The sequence below is a fragment of the Lampetra fluviatilis genome, chromosome 71, assembly GCF_964198595.1.
Source record: "Lampetra fluviatilis chromosome 71, kcLamFluv1.1, whole genome shotgun sequence".
NCBI lineage: Eukaryota > Metazoa > Chordata > Hyperoartia > Petromyzontiformes > Petromyzontidae > Lampetra > Lampetra fluviatilis.
This window is the reverse complement of record NC_136345.1, coordinates 4,926,976-4,944,475: the sequence shown is the minus strand read 5'-3', so window position 1 is coordinate 4,944,475 and position 17,500 is coordinate 4,926,976. Positions and strand designations below refer to the sequence as shown.

At 54.4% G+C, this 17,500-nt stretch overlaps 1 protein-coding gene across 1 annotated transcript in view; it reads left to right on the top strand.

Annotated features, from left to right (window-relative positions):
* The window catches only part of LOC144952985 (sodium/glucose cotransporter 2-like), a 55,398-nt gene that overhangs the window by 31,178 nt on the left and 6,720 nt on the right, over positions 1 to 17,500 (top strand). Inside the window, exons 11-14 of the mRNA XM_078883467.1 lie at positions 2,970 to 3,077; positions 8,308 to 8,458; positions 11,567 to 11,735; positions 16,506 to 16,742. Coding sequence (XP_078739593.1) covers positions 2,970 to 3,077; positions 8,308 to 8,458; positions 11,567 to 11,735; positions 16,506 to 16,742 — 665 coding nt within the window. The remainder of the gene's footprint in view (positions 1 to 2,969; positions 3,078 to 8,307; positions 8,459 to 11,566; positions 11,736 to 16,505; positions 16,743 to 17,500) is intronic.

Genomic DNA, 17,500 nt, shown 5'->3' with positions numbered 1-17,500 from the left:
TCTTCATCGCCGCAAAATTGTCGCGGTCGCGACCCGAAGCTTTCGTCACCGCGGGGAAATCCAAATTCGTGGGTTTTTTTTTTTGCTGAAGTCACGCGGCCAGGAGAAGAGGTTTTCACCCTTTTTGCTGGCGACAAAAGTGTTGAGTTGTTGAAAAATTAAATGTGTTGATAATTGGGTTTTTTTACCCTTTTATCTGGCAACAAAACTGACGCCTTTTTTTACAAGGCGTCATGTTTGCATTGACAACAATGCCTGCAGTCGGAATGCAAACACAAAACACAACTCTGATAATGTATGCACTGTCCTTGAAGTTGATTGGTCCACACCCGAGACAGCTTTCCTTAGAGCCTAGTCTCACATGGTCCTTGAAGTTGATTGGTCCACACCCGAGACAGCTTTCCTTAGAGCCTAGTCTCACATGGTCCTTGAAGTTGATTGGTCCACACCCGAGACAGCTTTCCTTAGAGCCTAGTCTCACATGGTCCTTGAAGTTGATTGGTCCACACCCGAGACAGCTTTCCTTAGAGCCTAGTCTCACATGGTCCTTGAAGTTGATTGGCCCACACCCGAGACAGCTTTCCTTAGAGCCTAGTCTCACATGGTCCTTGAAGTTGATTGGTCCACACCCGAGACAGCTTTCCTTAGAGCCCAGTCTCACATGGTCCTTGAAGTTGATTGGTCCACACCCGAGACAGCTTTCCTTAGAGCCTAGTCTCACATGGTCCTTGAAGTTGATTGGTCCACACCCGAGACAGCTTTCCTTAGAGCCCAGTCTCACATGGTCCTTGAAGTTGATTGGTCCACACCCGAGACAGCTTTCCTTAGAGCCCAGTCTCACATGGTCCTTGAAGTTGATTGGTCCACACCCGAGACAGCTTTCCTTAGAGCCTAGTCTCACATGGTCCTTGAAGTTGATTGGTCCACACCCGAGACAGCTTTCCTTAGAGCCTAGTCTCACATGGTCCTTGAAGTTGATTGGTCCACACCCGAGACAGCTTTCCTTAGAGCCCAGTCTCACATGGTCCTTGAAGTTGATTGGTCCACACCCGAGACAGCTTTCCTTAGAGCCTAGTCTCACATGGTCCTTGAAGTTGATTGGTCCACACCCGAGACAGCTTTCCTTAGAGCCCAGTCTCACATGGTCCTTGAAGTTGATTGGTCCACACCCGAGACAGCTTTCCTTAGAGCCCAGTCTCACATGGTCCTTGAAGTTGATTGGTCCACACCCGAGACAGCTTTCCTTAGAGCCTAGTCTCACATGGTCCTTGAAGTTGATTGGTCCACACCCGAGACAGCTTTCCTTAGAGCCTAGTCTCACATGGTCCTTGAAGTTGATTGGTCCACACCCGAGACAGCTTTCCTTAGAGCCCAGTCTCACATGGTCCTTGAAGTTGATTGGTCCACACCCGAGACAGCTTTCCTTAGAGCCTAGTCTCACATGGTCCTTGAAGTTGATTGGTCCACACCCGAGACAGCTTTCCTTAGAGCCCAGTCTCACATGGTCCTTGAAGTTGATTGGTCCACACCCGAGACAGCTTTCCTTAGAGCCCAGTCTCACATGGTCCTTGAAGTTGATTGGTCCACACCCGAGACAGCTTTCCTTAGAGCCTAGTCTCACATGGTCCTTGAAGTTGATTGGTCCACACCCGAGACAGCTTTCCTTAGAGCCTAGTCTCACATGGTCCTTGAAGTTGATTGGTCCACACCAGAGACAGCTTTCCTTAGAGCCCAGTCTCACATGGTCCTTGAAGTTGATTGGTCCACACCCGAGACAGCTTTCCTTAGAGCCCAGTCTCACATGGTCCTTGAAGTTGATTGGTCTACACCCGAGACAGCTTTCCTTAGAGCCTAGTCTCACATGGTCCTTGAAGTTGATTGGTCCACACCCGAGACAGCTTTCCTTAGAGCCTAGTCTCACATGGTCCTTGAAGTTGATTGGTCCACACCCGAGACAGCTTTCCTTAGAGCCTAGTCTCACATGGGTTGGACCAGATGACGCCAAAAGGCGCACAACTCAAAGACAATGCACCATCAGATACACACATTATCAGAATTGTGTTTTTGTTTGCATTATGACTGCAGGTATTGTGGTCTATGCAAACATGACTCCTTGTAAAAAAAGGTGTCAGTTTTGTTGCCAGATAGAAGGGTAAAAAAACAATTATCATATTTTTCTACTGGCAAACGAGGTTCCAATGGTGTAAATGCTTCACCCTGAGCTCTCATACTCTGATGGTGCATTGTCGTTGAGTTGTGCGCCTTTTGGCGTCATCTGGTCCAACCCATGTGAGACTAGGCTCTAAGGAAAGCTGTCTCGGGTGTGGACCAATCAACTTCAAGGACGGTGCACATACATGATCAGAGTTGTGTTTTTTGTTTGCATTATGACCGCAGGTATTGTGGTCTATGCAAACATGACTCCTTGTAAAAAAAAGGCGTCAGTTTTGTTGTCAGATAAAAGGGTAAAAAAGTATAATTATCATATTTTTCTACTGGCAAAGGAGGTTCCAATGGTGTAAATGTTGTTGTTAAAACACCAAATTGAAACCTTTTTCACAATGAATCGTGTGACTGAGATAACCACAACTCAGCTTGTGCCGGAGGCCCCGGGGGGGGGCAGGCGTCTATGACGTCTCCTGCACATCACTCCCCACTCACACACAGTGCGCTAACCACTGCACCACCGCTCCCCACTCACACACACACAGTGCGCTAACCACTGCACCACCACTCCCCACACACACACAGTGCGCTAACCACTAAACCACCACTGCACCACCACTCACACACACACAGTGCGCTAACCACTGCACCACCGCTCCCCACACACACACACAGTGCGCTAACCACTGCACCACCACTGCACCACCACTCACACACACACAGTGCGCTAACCACTGCACCACCACTCCCCCCACACACACACAGTGCGCTAACCACTGCACCACCGCTCCTTGGCCCCACAGACGAGGTGGGATGCGTGGTTCCTGAACGTTGCCTGGCGATCTGTGGCACTGAAGTTGGCTGCACAAACATCGCCTACCCCAAACTCGTCATAGAGCTACTGCCCAGCGGTCAACACACACACACAGATATACATACACACATATACACACACACAGATATACACACACACATATATATACACACATATACACACACACATGTATATACATATACACACACACACACAGATATACATACACAGATATACATACACACATATACATACACACACATATATATACATATACACACACACACAAATATACATACACAGATATACATACACACATATACATACACACATATACATACATATACACACACACAGATATACACACACACAGACACACACACACAGATATACATACACACACACATATACACACACACACAGACACACACACAGATACACACACACACACAGATATACATACACACACACATATACACACACACACAGACACACACACACAGATACACACACAGATATACACACACACAGACACACACACACAGATACACACACAGATATACATACACACAGATATACATACACACACACAGATACACACACACATATACACACACACACATATACACACACACACATATATACATACACATATACATACACACACAGACACACACACACACAGATACACACACACAGATACACACACACAGATACACACACATAGATACACAACAACAACAACAACCGCCATTCGCCACTAAGTGGCGGTGACGTCACCACGACGCTTGTGCCAGGCCATGTGCACCCTGAGGCCACGTGAAGTGTCGAACGCCCGCTGGCAGGAGGTCACGGGGCAGACCCAGGTGCCACGGGTCGACTGACCGAGATGACCGAGATGACTGGCTGATGCACCACCTGTGCCCCCTACTGTGCCAACTTGCTGTGCTTTAGCCACCCGGCGCTCCGCTCGTTGTTGTGAGCGTCGCTCCTCCGCCCTCCGTTGTTGTTGGAGGGCGACTGCCTCCAACTGCCCAGTAGCGTCCTTCACGAGCCTCCTCCACTGAGGCCGATCTTGACACCGCTGGTTCCAGTCATCGGCAAGTCCACTCAGCTCCACGTCCTCCTGTGCCACATCACTCCATCTCTTCTCTAGCCCGTGCCGCGCCCGTTTAGCCCCCTCGATCCGGCCGAACAAAAGCTGTTTAGGCATGCGGTGGCTGGGCATGCGGGCTACATGACCCAGCCAACGCAGCCTTGCCTGCCGGAGGAGCTCACTGATGGGACTTTGCCCAGATCTTTCAAGGACTTGTGAGCTCCTCACACAATCCAGCCTGGTTAAACCCAGGATGGATCGTAGGCAGGCCAGCCTAAATGTTTCCAACCGGCGAAGATGCTCCACTAGGGGGGTCCACGTTTCGCAAGCGTAGAGAAGGGAGGGAATGACCGTGGCCGAGAAGACCTGAAGCTTCGTGCGGAGCGACAGACCAGGTAGCTTCCACACAGCAGCGTTACGCAACCGATGAAAAGATATTGCCGCTCGACTGATTCGGAGTGAGACCTCTGCTGATAAACTGGAGCCGGTCATAAGCACACTGCCCAGGTATGGGAAACTCTCCACTCTCTCCACAACAGCCCCATCACCGATTGGGAGTTGTGGGGGTGGAGTGCCCGATGGTACAAAATACCCAGGCAGGTGCTTAGTTTTGGTGGGGCTGATGGTAAGGCCCCACCTCTTAGTGGCACGCTCCAGTCTCAGCAGCAGCGTCTCCAACTCCTCTTCTGAATGAGCAGCTATTACCAAATCATCGGCATACATAACGTGGTTGACCAATAGGGAGCCATCCCTTGATCGCACCCGGGCGTCGATCAGCCTCCCATTATATCTGTACCAAATGGTAATTCCCCCGGTACAGCTATTGAAGGCTTCACGCAGTCGAAATAGATGTTAAATAATGTGGGAGCCAGAGGACATCCCTGTCGCACCCCAAGGTGTACAGGGAAAGGCTCCGACTCCCGGCCACGTAGTTTTACCCGGGCCCGCTCACCATCATGAAGGTCCTTAATGATCGTCAGCAGAGGGTCAGGGACTCCGAAAGCACGAAGAACAACCCAGAGCCCAGTCCTACTGATGGTATCATAGGCCTTGACCAGGTCAATAAAGCAGAGATGTAGGTCTTTTTGGAATTCCCTACACCTCTGCTGTAGCAGACGGACAGAAAATATGGCATCTGTGCAGGACCGCCCTTTCCTGAAACCGCATTGGGGCTCTGCAAGCCTCTCCTCAGCGTGCCTAGCAAGGCGATGTTGAATAATCCTTGCCAGGACCTTACCCGGCACACTGAGGAGTGAGATGCCCCTGTAGTTGTTACAGTCGGTACGGTCCCCCTTCTTAAAGAGGGGGACCACCAGGGCATCCTTCCAGTCCTGCGGAACCCGTCCAGTGGTCCAGACTGTTGTTATGATGTCATATAGGGCAGTCTGTGCACAAACGCCACCCTCCCTCAGCATTTCGCTTGGGAGATCATCTCTGCCCGGTGCCTTCCCTGGTCTCAGACTCCGGATCGCCCTCAGTACTTCCTCAACAGCTGGTACCTCAGCCAGCCACTCACAGGGGGTGACCTCTTCCAATATTTGAGGCACCGCAGCCTCAGCAGGGTTATCCCCACTTTGTGCCATGATGTTTTCCTGGCTGAGAGATTTTCCCTCCCCCAGGACCTCACAGAAATGCTCAGCAAATCTGCAAACCTGTTCCTGGGGGTCGGAGATTGGATCACCGTTTTTTCCTCTAATGATGGTAATAGGTGTGGCGCTGCAGGTTACTTTTTTGATGGAGTTAAATAGTGATTTGTGATCGCGGGCCACTGAGGCAGACTCCATCTCCTCAGCAACCCGCGACCACCACCCATCCTTACAGCGCCTTACGGCTCTCCGAACCTCCGAGCGAAGGCTGCGGTAAACCTCCTCATTCTCTGACGTGGGATGCTGTAGGCGATGAGAGTGGGCCTGTCGCTTTTTCTCAATTAACCTGAACACCTCCTCCGTCAGCCAGGGTTTCTGGGGAGGTCTGGACCGCGTACCCAAAGCAGCCATTGCAGCTGCATGAGTCACAGTCTTAAACCTCGCCCATTTACCCTCGACATCAGGTGGAGTGGGGGACGATGCCAACCCCAGCTGCAAGCAATGATGAAATTCTCGCTTGCAACTTTCATCAGCTAGCTGAGACCAGGCCACTTTTGGTTGGAATGGGGTCCTGGGTGTACACCCACCACCGGAGTGGAAGAATGGCAGGCGCATCTTACAGATGACTAGTCGATGGTCAGAGGTCAGATCAGCTCCACGGTAGGTCCTGGTGTCAAGGACATGGGCTCGCATCCGCTGGTCCGTCACTATGTAGTCCAGCAGATGTTCTTGCTTGGACCCGGCATGCATCCATGATGTTGTGTGGATGCGCCGATGCCGGAAGAACGTGTTGGTCATTACAAGCCCATGGGCTGCACAAAAATCTAGCAGCCTCCTACCGTTATTATTGAGCTGATCTGGCCCATGCCTTCCAATCACTCCAGACCAGGTGCCAGCATCATGACCAACTCGGGCATTGAAGTCACCCAACAAGATGACTCTGTCCCGAGTGGCCACTTTAGCCAGCACCTGTGACAGGAGGTCATAGAAAGCGTCTGACTCATCGGCTTTGCCTGCATCCCTCCACGGATGTTCGTCTTCGGTGGGGGCATAAGTAACCACGACCACCACTCCTCGCCTCTGGTTGATGGGAAGGCGAGCCCAAAGTATCCTGGGGCTTACAGCTTCCCACACCTCACCGCCACACTCCCACGCCCCCTTCATTCTTTTGTTCAGAAGAAGAGCCACACCCTGTTGTTTGGCAGTCTCCTGCCCCGAGTAGAGGACTGTCCACCCCTCATGGTGGCAGGAGCCAGAACCGGTCCACCGGACCTCCTGAATGCCTCAGAGATCCAGGCGGTACTGGTCCAGCTCCCGACAGAGGAGTGGCAGCCTCTCCTCCGCAGTGAGCGTTCGAACATTCCACGTGGCCATCCGCAATGGTTTTTCGTTGTTTCTGGAGGAGCCCCGAGGGTGAAAATTCAATCTCCTGGCTCCGCCAAATGGGGTTTGGCCAGGAGACGTCATAAAAGCCTGACCCCCCGGGGCCTCCGGCACAAGCTTATTAATTACAGGTTTATGTTTAATTCGTAGTTTAGTGGTGGTTAATTGAAGGTGGAGGGGTTACCAGCCCCTCGCACCCGTCCAGAGCCCCCGTTTAGCCACTGTGGTGGTCACAGACGCCATGAGGGGAGAGGCCAATGGGCATTGGCCCTCCCCCCACAGCACTGCCCACGACAGTGTTGCCCGTCCGGCACCGCGAGGAGGTAGATACACACACACACAGACACACACACACACAGATACACACACACAGATACACACACACAGATACACACACACAGACACACACACACACAGATACACACACACAGACACACACACACAGACACACACACACACAGATACACACACACAGATACACACACACACAGACACACACACACAGACACACACATACACACACACAGACACACACAGACACACACACACAGATACACACACACACACAGACACACACACACAGACACACACATACACACACACAGACACACACACACAGATACACACACACAGACACAACAACAACAAGAACCGCCGTTCGCCACTAAGTGTCGGTGACGTCACCACGACGCTTGTGCCAGGCCATGTGCATGTTGTTGATGTTGTTGATGTTGTTGTTGATGTTGTTGATGTTGTTGATGTTGTTGTTGATGTTGTTGATGTTGTTGTTGATGTTGTTGATGAGGTTTTGTTGATATTGTTGTTGATGCTGTTGATGTTGTTGATGTTGTTGTTGATGTTGTTGATGTTGATGTTGTTGTTGTTGATGTTGTTGATGTTGTTGTTGATGTTGTTGATGTTGATGTTGTTGTTGTTGTTGATGTTGTTGATGTTGTTGTTGTTGATGTTGTTGATGTTGTTGTTGTTGATGTTGTTAATGTTGTTGCTGTTGATGTTGTTGATGTTGTTGTTGATGTTGTTGTTGATGTTGTTAATGTTGTTGTTGATGTTGTTGATGTTGTTGATGTTGTTGTTGATGTTGTTGTTGATGTTGTTGATGTTGTTGTTGATGTTGTTGATGTTGTTGATGTTGTTGTTGATGTTGTTGTTGATGTTGTTGTTGATGTTGTTGATGTTGTTGTTGATGTTGTTGATGTTGTTGTTGATGTTGTTGATGTTGTTGATGTTGTTGTGTCCTGCAGGCCTGCGCGGCCTCATGCTTGCCGTGATGCTGGCCGCCCTCATGTCGTCCCTCGCGTCCATCTTCAACAGCAGCAGCACCATCTTCACCATGGACGTGTGGCGGAGACTTCGCCCGCAGGCTCGCGACCGTGAACTCATGCTGGTGGGAAGGTGGGTGGGTGGGTGGGTGAGTGGGTGGGTGGGTGGGTGGGTGAGTGAGTGGGTGGGTGGGTGGGTGAGTGAGTGGGTGGGTGGGTGAGTGGGTGAGTGGGTGAGTGGGTGGGTGGGTGGGTGGGTGAGTGGATGGGTGGGTGGGTGAGTGAGTGGGTGGGTGGGTGGGTGGGTGAGTGGGGGTGGGTGGGTGGGTGAGTGGGTGAGTGGGTGGGTGGGTGGGTGAGTGGGTGGGTGGGTGGGTGAGTGGGTGGGTGGGTGGGTGAGTGGGTGAGTGGGTGGGTGGGTGAGTGGGTGGGTGAGTGGGTGGGTGGGTGGGTGAGTGGGTGGGTGAGTGGGTGAGTGGGTGGGTGGGTGAGTGGGTGGGTGGGTGAGTGAGTGGGTGAGTGGGTGGGTGGGTGAGTGGGTGGGTGGGTGAGTGGGTGAGTGAGTGGGTGAGTGGGTGGGTGGGTGAGTGGGTGGGTGAGTGGGTGGGTGGGTGAGTGAGTGGGTGAGTGGGTGGGTGGGTGGGTGAGTGAGTGGGTGAGTGGGTGAGTGGGTGAGTGGGTGGGTGGGTGGGTGGGTGGGTGAGTGAGTGAGTGAGTGGGTGAGTGGGTCAGTGGGTGGGTGGGTGGTTGGGTGGGAGAGTGAGTGGGTGAGTGGGTGGGTGGGTGAGTGGGTGAGTGAGTGGGTGGGTGAGTGGGTGAGTGGGTGAGTGGGTGGGTGAGTGGGTGAGTGGGTGGGTGGGTGAGTGAGTGAGTGGGTGAGTGGGTGAGTGGGTGGGTGGGTGGTTGGGTGGAAGAGTGAGTGGGTGAGTGAGTGAGTGGGTGAGTGAGTGGGTGGGTGAGTGGGTGAGTGGGTGAGTGAGTGGGTGGGTGGGTGAGTGAGTGGGTGGGTGAGTGGGTGGGTGGGAGAGTGGGTGGGTGAGTGGGTGGGTGAGTGGGTGGGTGGGTGGGTGGGTGAGTGGGTGGGTGGGTGGGTGAGTGAGTGGGTGAGTGAGTGGGTGAGTGAGTGGGTGGGTGAGTGGGTGGGTGGGTGGGTGGGTGAGTGGGTGGGTGGGTGGGTGAGTGGGTGGGTGGGTGGGTGAGTGGGTGGGTGGGTGAGTGGGTGAGTGGGTGGGTGGGTGGGTGGGTGGGTGAGTGGGTGGGTGGGTGGGTGGGTGAGTGGGTGAGTGGGTGAGTGGGTAGGTGAGTGGGTGAGTGGGTGGGTGGGTGGTTGGGTGGGAGAGTGAGTGGGTGAGTGGGTGGGTGGGTGGGTGAGTGGGTGAGTGGGTGAGTGGGTGGGTGAAAAGGTGGGTGGGTGGGTGAGTGGGTGAGTGGGTGGGAGAGTGGGTGGGTGAGTGGGTGAGTGAGTGAGTGGGTGAGTGAGTGAGTGGGTGGGTGGGTGAGTGAGTGAGTGGGTGAGTGGGTGAGTGGGTGGGTGGGTGGTTGGGTGGGAGAGTGAGTGGGTGGGTGAGTGGGTGGGTGGGTGAGTGGGTGAGTGAGTGAGTGGGTGGGTGAGTGGGTGAGTGGGTGGGTGAGTGGGTGAGTGGGTGGGTGGGTGGGTGGGTGGGTGAGTGAGTGGGTGAGTGGGTGGGTGGGTGAGTGGGTGAGTGGGTGGGTGAGTGGGTGAGTGGGTGGGTGAAAGGTGGGTGGGTGGGTGAGTGGGTGAGTGGGTGGGAGAGTGGGTGGGTGGGTGGGTGAGTGGGTGGGTTGGTGGGTGAGTGGGTGGGTTGGTGGGTGAGTGGGTGGGTGGGTGAATGAGTGAGTGGGTGGGAGAGTGGGTGGGTGGGTGAGTGAGTGGGTGGGTGGGTGGGTGAGTGGGTGAGTGAGTGGGTGGGTGGGTGGGTGAGTGAGTGAGTGGGTGAGTGGGTGGGTGAGTGAGTGAGTGAGTGGGTGGGTGGGTGGGTGGGTGGGTGAGTGAGTGAGTGGGTGAGTGGGTGAGTGGGTGGGTGGGTGAGTGGGTGAGTGGGTGAGTGAGTGGGTGAGTGGGTGGGTAAGTGGGTGGGTGGGAGAGTGGGTGGGTGGGTGAGTGGGTGAGTGAGTGGGTGGGTGAGTGGGTGAGTGGGTGAGTGGGTGGGTGAGTGAGTGGGTGGGTGGGTGGGTGAGTGGGTGAGTGGGTGGGTGAGTGGGTGGGTAGGTGAGTGGGTGAGTGGGTGAGTGGGTGGGTGGGTGAGTGGGTGGGTGAGTGGGTGGGTGGGAGAGTGGGTGGGTGAGTGAGTGGGTGAGTGAGTGGGTGGGTGAGTGAGTGGGTGGGTGAGTGGGTGAGTGGGTGAGTGGGTGAGTGAGTGGGTGGGTGGGTGGGTGAGTGGGTGAGTGGGTGGGTAGGTGAGTGGGTGAGTGGGTGGGTGGGTGAGTGGGTGGGTGAGTGGGTGGGTGGGAGAGTGGGTGGGTGAGTGGGTGGGTGGGTGAGTGGGTGAGTGGGTGAGTGAGTAGGTGGGTGAGTGGGTGGGTGGGTGAGTGGGTGAGTGGGTGGGTGGGTGAGTAGGTGGGTGAGTGAGTGAGTGAGTGAGTGGTTGGGTGGGTTGGTGGGTGGGCGGGTGGGTGGGTGGGTGAGTGTGTGGGTGAGTGAGTGGGTGGGTGGGTGGGTGAGTGGGTGGGTGGGTGGGTGAGTGGGTGGGTGGGTGAGTGGGTGAGTGGGTGGGTGGGTGAGTGGGTGGGTGGGTGAGTGGGTGTGTGGGTGGGTGGGTGGGTGAGTGGGTGGGTGGGTGAGTGGATGGGTGGGTGAGTGGGTGAGTGGGTGGGTGAGTGAGTGGGTGGGTGGGTGAGTGGGTGAGTGGGTGGGTGAGTGGGTGGGTGAGTGGGTGAGTGAGTGGGTGAGTGAGTGTGTGAGTGGGTGGGTGAGTGAGTGAGTGGGTGGGTGAGTGGGTGAGTGAGTGAGTGGGTGGGTGAGTGAGTGGATGGTGGGTGGGTGGGTGAGTGGGTGGGTGGTAGAGTGAGTGGGTGAGTGGGTGGTTGGGTGGGTGAGTGGGTGGGTGGGTGAGTGGGTGGGAGTGGGTGAGTAGGTGGGTGGGAGAGTGGGTGGGCATACACCCTTTGTGTGTGTGTGTGTCTGTGTGTGTCTGTGTGTCTGTGTGTGTGTCTGTCTGTGTGTGTGTCTGTGTGTGTCTGTGTGTGTGTCTGTGTGTGTCTGTGTGTGGGCACACACCAGGATCTGGGTGCTGTTCATCGTTGCCGTGAGCATCGCCTGGATCCCTGTGGTTCAGGCTGCCCAGAGCGGGCAGCTCTTTGACTACATCCAGTCGGTGACGAGCTTCCTCGCGCCTCCCATCGCATCCGTCTTCTGCCTCGGCATGTTCGCCAAACGGGTCAACGAGCCGGTGAGGGGGACAATCCTCCCCGTTGCCGGTGTCTCTCTCGGCCTCGTGTAGGCCAGGCGAGGTAGTCAACATCTCACCTGTAGACCAGGCGAGGTAGTTAACATCTCACCTGTAGACCAGGCGAGGTAGTCAACATCTCACCTGTAGGCCAGGCGATGTAGTCAACATCTCACCTGTTGGCCAGGCGAGGTAGTCAACATCTCACCTGTAGGCCAGACGAGGTAGTCAACATCGCACCTGTAGACCAGGCGAGGTAGTCAACATCTCACCTGTAGACCAGGCGAGGTAGTCAACATCTCACCTGTAGACCAGGCGAGGTAGTCAACATCTCACCTGTAGGCCAGGCGAGGTAGTCAACATCTCACCTGTGGGCCAGGCGAGGTAGTCAACATCGCACCTGTAGACCAGGCGAGGTAGTCAACATCTCACCTGTAGGCCAGACGAGGTAGTCAACATCGCACCTGTAGACCAGGCGAGGTAGTCAACATCTCACCTGTAGACCAGGCGAGGTAGTCAACATCTCACCTGTAGACCAGGCGAGGTAGTCAACATCTCACCTGTAGGCCAGGCGAGGTAGTCAACATCTCACTTATAGACCAGGCGAGGTAGTCAACATCTCACCTGTAGGCCAGGCGAGGTAGTCAACATCTCACCTGTAGACCAGGCGATGTAGTCAACATCTCACCTGTAGACCAGGCGAGGTAGTCAACATCTCACCTGTAGACCAGGCGAGGTAGTCAACATCTCACTTGTAGACCAGGCAAGGTAGTCAACATCTCACCTGTAGACCAGGCGAGGTAGTCAACATCTCACCTGTAGGCCAGGCGAGGTGGTCAACATCTCACCTGTAGACCAGGCGAGGTAGTCAACATCTCACCTGTCGACCAGGCGAGGTAGTCAACATCTCACCTGTAGACCAGGCGAGGTAGTCAACATCTCACCTGTAGACCAGGCGAGGTAGTCAACATCTCACCTGTCGACCAGGCGAGGTAGTCAACATCTCACCTGTAGACCAGGCGAGGTAGTCAACATCTCACCTGTAGGCCGGGCGAGGTAGTCAACATCTCACCTGTAGGCCAGGCGAGGTAGTCAATATCTCACAGGCTAATCGAACCCACGACCACCTGTAGGCCAGGCGAGGTAGTCAACATCTCCCAGGATCTAGATCGAACCCACGACCTCCTGTAGACCAGGCGAGGTAGTCAACATCTCACCTGTTGGCCAGGCGAGGTAGTCAACATCTCACCTGTAGGCCAGGCGAGGTAGTCAACATCTCACCTGTAGACCAGGCGAGGAAGTTAACATCTCCCAGGGTCTAGATGGAACCCACGACCTCCTGTAGACCAGGCGAGGTAGTCAACATCTCACCTGTAGGCAAGGCGATGTAGTCAACATCTCATCTGTAGGCCAGGCGAGGTAGTCAACATCTCACCTGTAGACCAGGCGAGGTAGTCAACATCTCACCTGTAGACCAGGCGAGGTAGTCAACATCTCACTTGTCGACCAGGCGAGGTGGTCAACATCTCACCTGTTGGCCAGGCGAGGTAGTCAACATCTCACCTGTAGACCAGGCGAGGTAGTCAACATCTCACCTGTAGACCAGGCGAGGTAGTCAACATCTCACCTGTAGACCAGGCGAGGTGGTCAACATCTCACCTGTATGCCAGGCGAGGTAGTCAACATCTCACCTGTAGACCAGGCGAGGTAGTCAACATCTCACCTGTATGCCAGGCGAGGTAGTCAACATCTCACCTGTAGACCAGGCGAGGTAGTCAACATCTCACCTGTATGCCAGGCGAGGTAGTCAACATCTCACCTGTAGACCAGGCGAGGTAGTCAACATCTCACCTGTATGCCAGGCGAGGTGGTCAACATCTCACCTGTAGACCAGGCGAGGTAGTCAACATCTCACCTGTATGCCAGGCGAGGTGGTCAACATCTCACCTGTAGACCAGGCGAGGTGGTCAACATCTCACCTGTATGCCAGGCGAGGTAGTCAACATCTCACCTGTAGACCAGGCGAGGTGGTCAACATCTCACCTGTATGCCAGGCGAGGTAGTCAACATCTCTCAGGGTATCGAGCCCACGACCTCCTGTAGACCAGGTGAGGTTGTCAACATTTCACTACTGGGAGATAAAGACGCAGACTCATCTCTCTCCACCATCTCCACCCACCATCTCCACCCACCATCTCTCTCCACCTCCACCCACCATCTCCACCCACCATCTCCACCCACCATCTCTCTCCACCATCTCCACCCACCATCTCTCTCCACCATCTCCACCCACCATCTCTCTCCACCATCTCCACCCACCATCTCTCTCCACCATCTCACTATATCTCCACCCACCATCTCCACCCACCATCTCCACCCACCTTCTCCACCCACCATCTCAACCCACCATCTCCACCCACCATCTCCACCCACCATCTCCACCCACCATCTCTCTCCACCATCTCCACCCACCATCTTTCTCCACCTCCACCCACCATCTCTTTCTACCATCTCACTATATCTCCACCCACCATCTCCACCCACCATCTCCACCCACCATCTCCACCCACCATCTCCACCCACCATCTCCACCCACCATCTTTCGCCATCTCTCTCTATCACCACCCACCATCTTTCTCTCCCATCACTCTCCAAATCCACCCATCATCTCTCTCCACCATCTCCACCCACCATCTCCACCCACCATCACTCTCCACCATCTCCACCCACCATCTCCACCCACCATCTCCACCCACCATCTCGCTCCACCATCTCTCTCCATCATCTCCACCCACCATCTCCACCCACCATCTCCACCCACCATCTCCACCCACCATCTCCACCCACCATCACTCTCCACTATCTCTCTCCACCTCTACCCACCATCTCTCTCCACCATCTCCACCCACCATCTCCACCCACCATCTCCACCCACCATCTCCACCCACCATCTCCACCCACCATCTCCACCCACCATCTCCACCCACCATCTCTCTCCACCTCCACCCACCATCTCTCTCCACCATCTCCACCCACCATCTCCACCCACCATCTCCACCCATCATCTCCACCCACCATCTCCACCCACCATCTTTCGCCATCTCTCTCTATCACCACCCACCATCTCTCTCCATCATCTCCACCCACCATCTCCACCCACCATCTCCACCCACCATCTCCACCCACCATCTCTCTCCACCTCTACCCACCATCTCTCTCCACCATCTCCACCCACCATCTCCACCCACCATCTCCACCCACCATCTCCACCCACCATCTCCACCCACCATCTCCACCCACCATCTCGCTCCACCATCTCTCTCCATCATCTCCACCCACCATCTCCACCCACCATCCCCACCCACCATCTCTCTCTATATCTCAATCCACCACCTCCACCCACCATCTCTCTCCATCATCTCCACCCACCATCTCCACCCACCATCTCCACCCACCATCTCCACCCACCATCTCCACCCACCATCTCCACCCACCATCTCTCTCCACCATCTCTCTCCACCATCTCCACCCACCATCTCCACCCACCATCTCCACCCACCATCTCCACCCACCATCTCCACCCACCATCTCCACCCACCATCTCCACCCACCATTTCTCTCCACCATCTCCACCCACCATCTCTCTCCATCTCTCTCCATCACCACCCACCATCTCCAACCACCATCTCTCTCTACCATCTCACTATATCCACCCACCATTTCCACCCACCACCTCCACCCACCATCTCTCTCTACCATCTCACTATATCTCCACCCACCATTTCCACCCACCACCTCCACCCACCATCACTCTCCACCTCCACCCACCATCTCCACCCACCATCTCCACCCACCATCTTTCGCCATCTCTCTCTATCACCACCCACCATCTTTCTCTCCCATCACTCTCCAAATCCACCCACCATCTCTCTCCACCATCTCCACCCACCATCCCCACCCACCATCTCCACCCACCATCTCCACCCACCATCACTCTCCACCATCTCTCTCCACCATCTCCACCCACCATCCCCACCCACCATCTCTCTCTATATCTCAATCCACCACCTCCACCCACCATCTCCACCCACCATCTCCACCCACCATCTCTCTCCATCATCTCCACCCACCATCTCCACCCACCATCTCCACCCACCATCTCCACCCACCACCTCCACCCACCATCTCTCTCCATCATCTCCACCCACCATCTCCACCCACCATCTCCACCCACCATCTCCACCCACCATCTCTCTCCACCATCTCTCTCCATCATCTCCACCCACCATCTCCACCCACCATCTCCACCCACCATCTCCACCCACCATCTCCACCCACCATCTCCACCCACCATCTCTCTCCACCATCTCTCTCCACCATCTCCACCCACCATCTCTCTCCATCTCTCTCCATCACCACCCACCATCTCCAACCACCATCTCTCTCTACCATCTCACTATATCCACCCACCATTTCCACCCACCACCTCCACCCACCATCTCTCTCCACCTCCACCCATCATCTCTCTCCACCATCTCCACCCACCACCTCCACCCACCATCTCTCTCTACCATCTCACTATATCTCCACCCACCATTTCCACCCACCACCTCCACCCACCATCACTCTCCACCTCCACCCACCATCTCCACCCACCATCTCTCTCTATATCTCAATCCACCACCTCCACCCACCATCTCCACCCACCATCTCTCTCTCTCTCAACCCACCCACCTCCCGACCCGCCACCCCCCCCCCCCCAACCTCTCCCAGGGCGCCTTCTGGGGCCTCATGTTCGGCCTGGCCTTGGGCCTGACTCGACTAGTCGCCGGCTTCGTCTATGGCTCCAGGAGTTGTGTACAACAATCCTCCACCTCCTCCACCGCCACCTCTTGCCCCGCGCTGGTGTGCGGACTGCACTACCTCTACTTTGCTCTGCTCCTATTCGCTGCCACCAGCCTCGTGGTGATGGTCGTGTCGTTGCTGACGGAGCCCATCGCGGACAAACACGTGAGTGGGACACACGGACAGACGGACGGATAGATCATTCTGGACGTGAAGCTTTCGTGACTGCAAGGATTCGTACTCTTGGTTCTTTCGGTAAAGTCACCAAGTAGGTAAACAAAATTGAAATTAATAAAAAAATTAAACTATAATAAGTATAACCCGTAAAAACTAAGTTTTTCTCACTCTAAATCCTTTATATGCGTGGCGGCTAGAGTCCTCTCGTCCTCTGGCTTGAGATGGCTGCCACCTATGGGTCAGATGATTGTCTGCCAGTATTAAACAATTGGTAATTAAATGTTTAATTTGTTTTCCCTAAAAAGTGTAAAATTTTGGAAAAAACATTTTCACGAAAATTAATTGTCACGCACAACGCGTCTGTGTGCAAAATGTCAGCTCGATTGGATCACGGGAAGTGGGTTAAAAAACGACCGAAAGGTTTGCACGGTCGTAAGCAAGCAAGCAAGCACGCAAGCGAACTTAATATAAAGGATTTAATAAGTATAACCCGTAAAAACAAAGTTTTTCACTATAAATCCTTTATATGCGTGGCAGCGAACTTAATATAAAAGATTTAAAAATATATTCGCCTGTGGAGGACGCGGGGATCGATCCCGCGACCTTTGGCATGGGAAGCGAGGGCGCTACCAACTGCGCTACTCCGCCACGGCCTGTGGAGGGGTTACGCTCTGGGCTCTTATACTGTGACGTTCAGCCAAAGCCATGAATGCGTTCTATTTGAATATATGCAAAATTATTTTTTT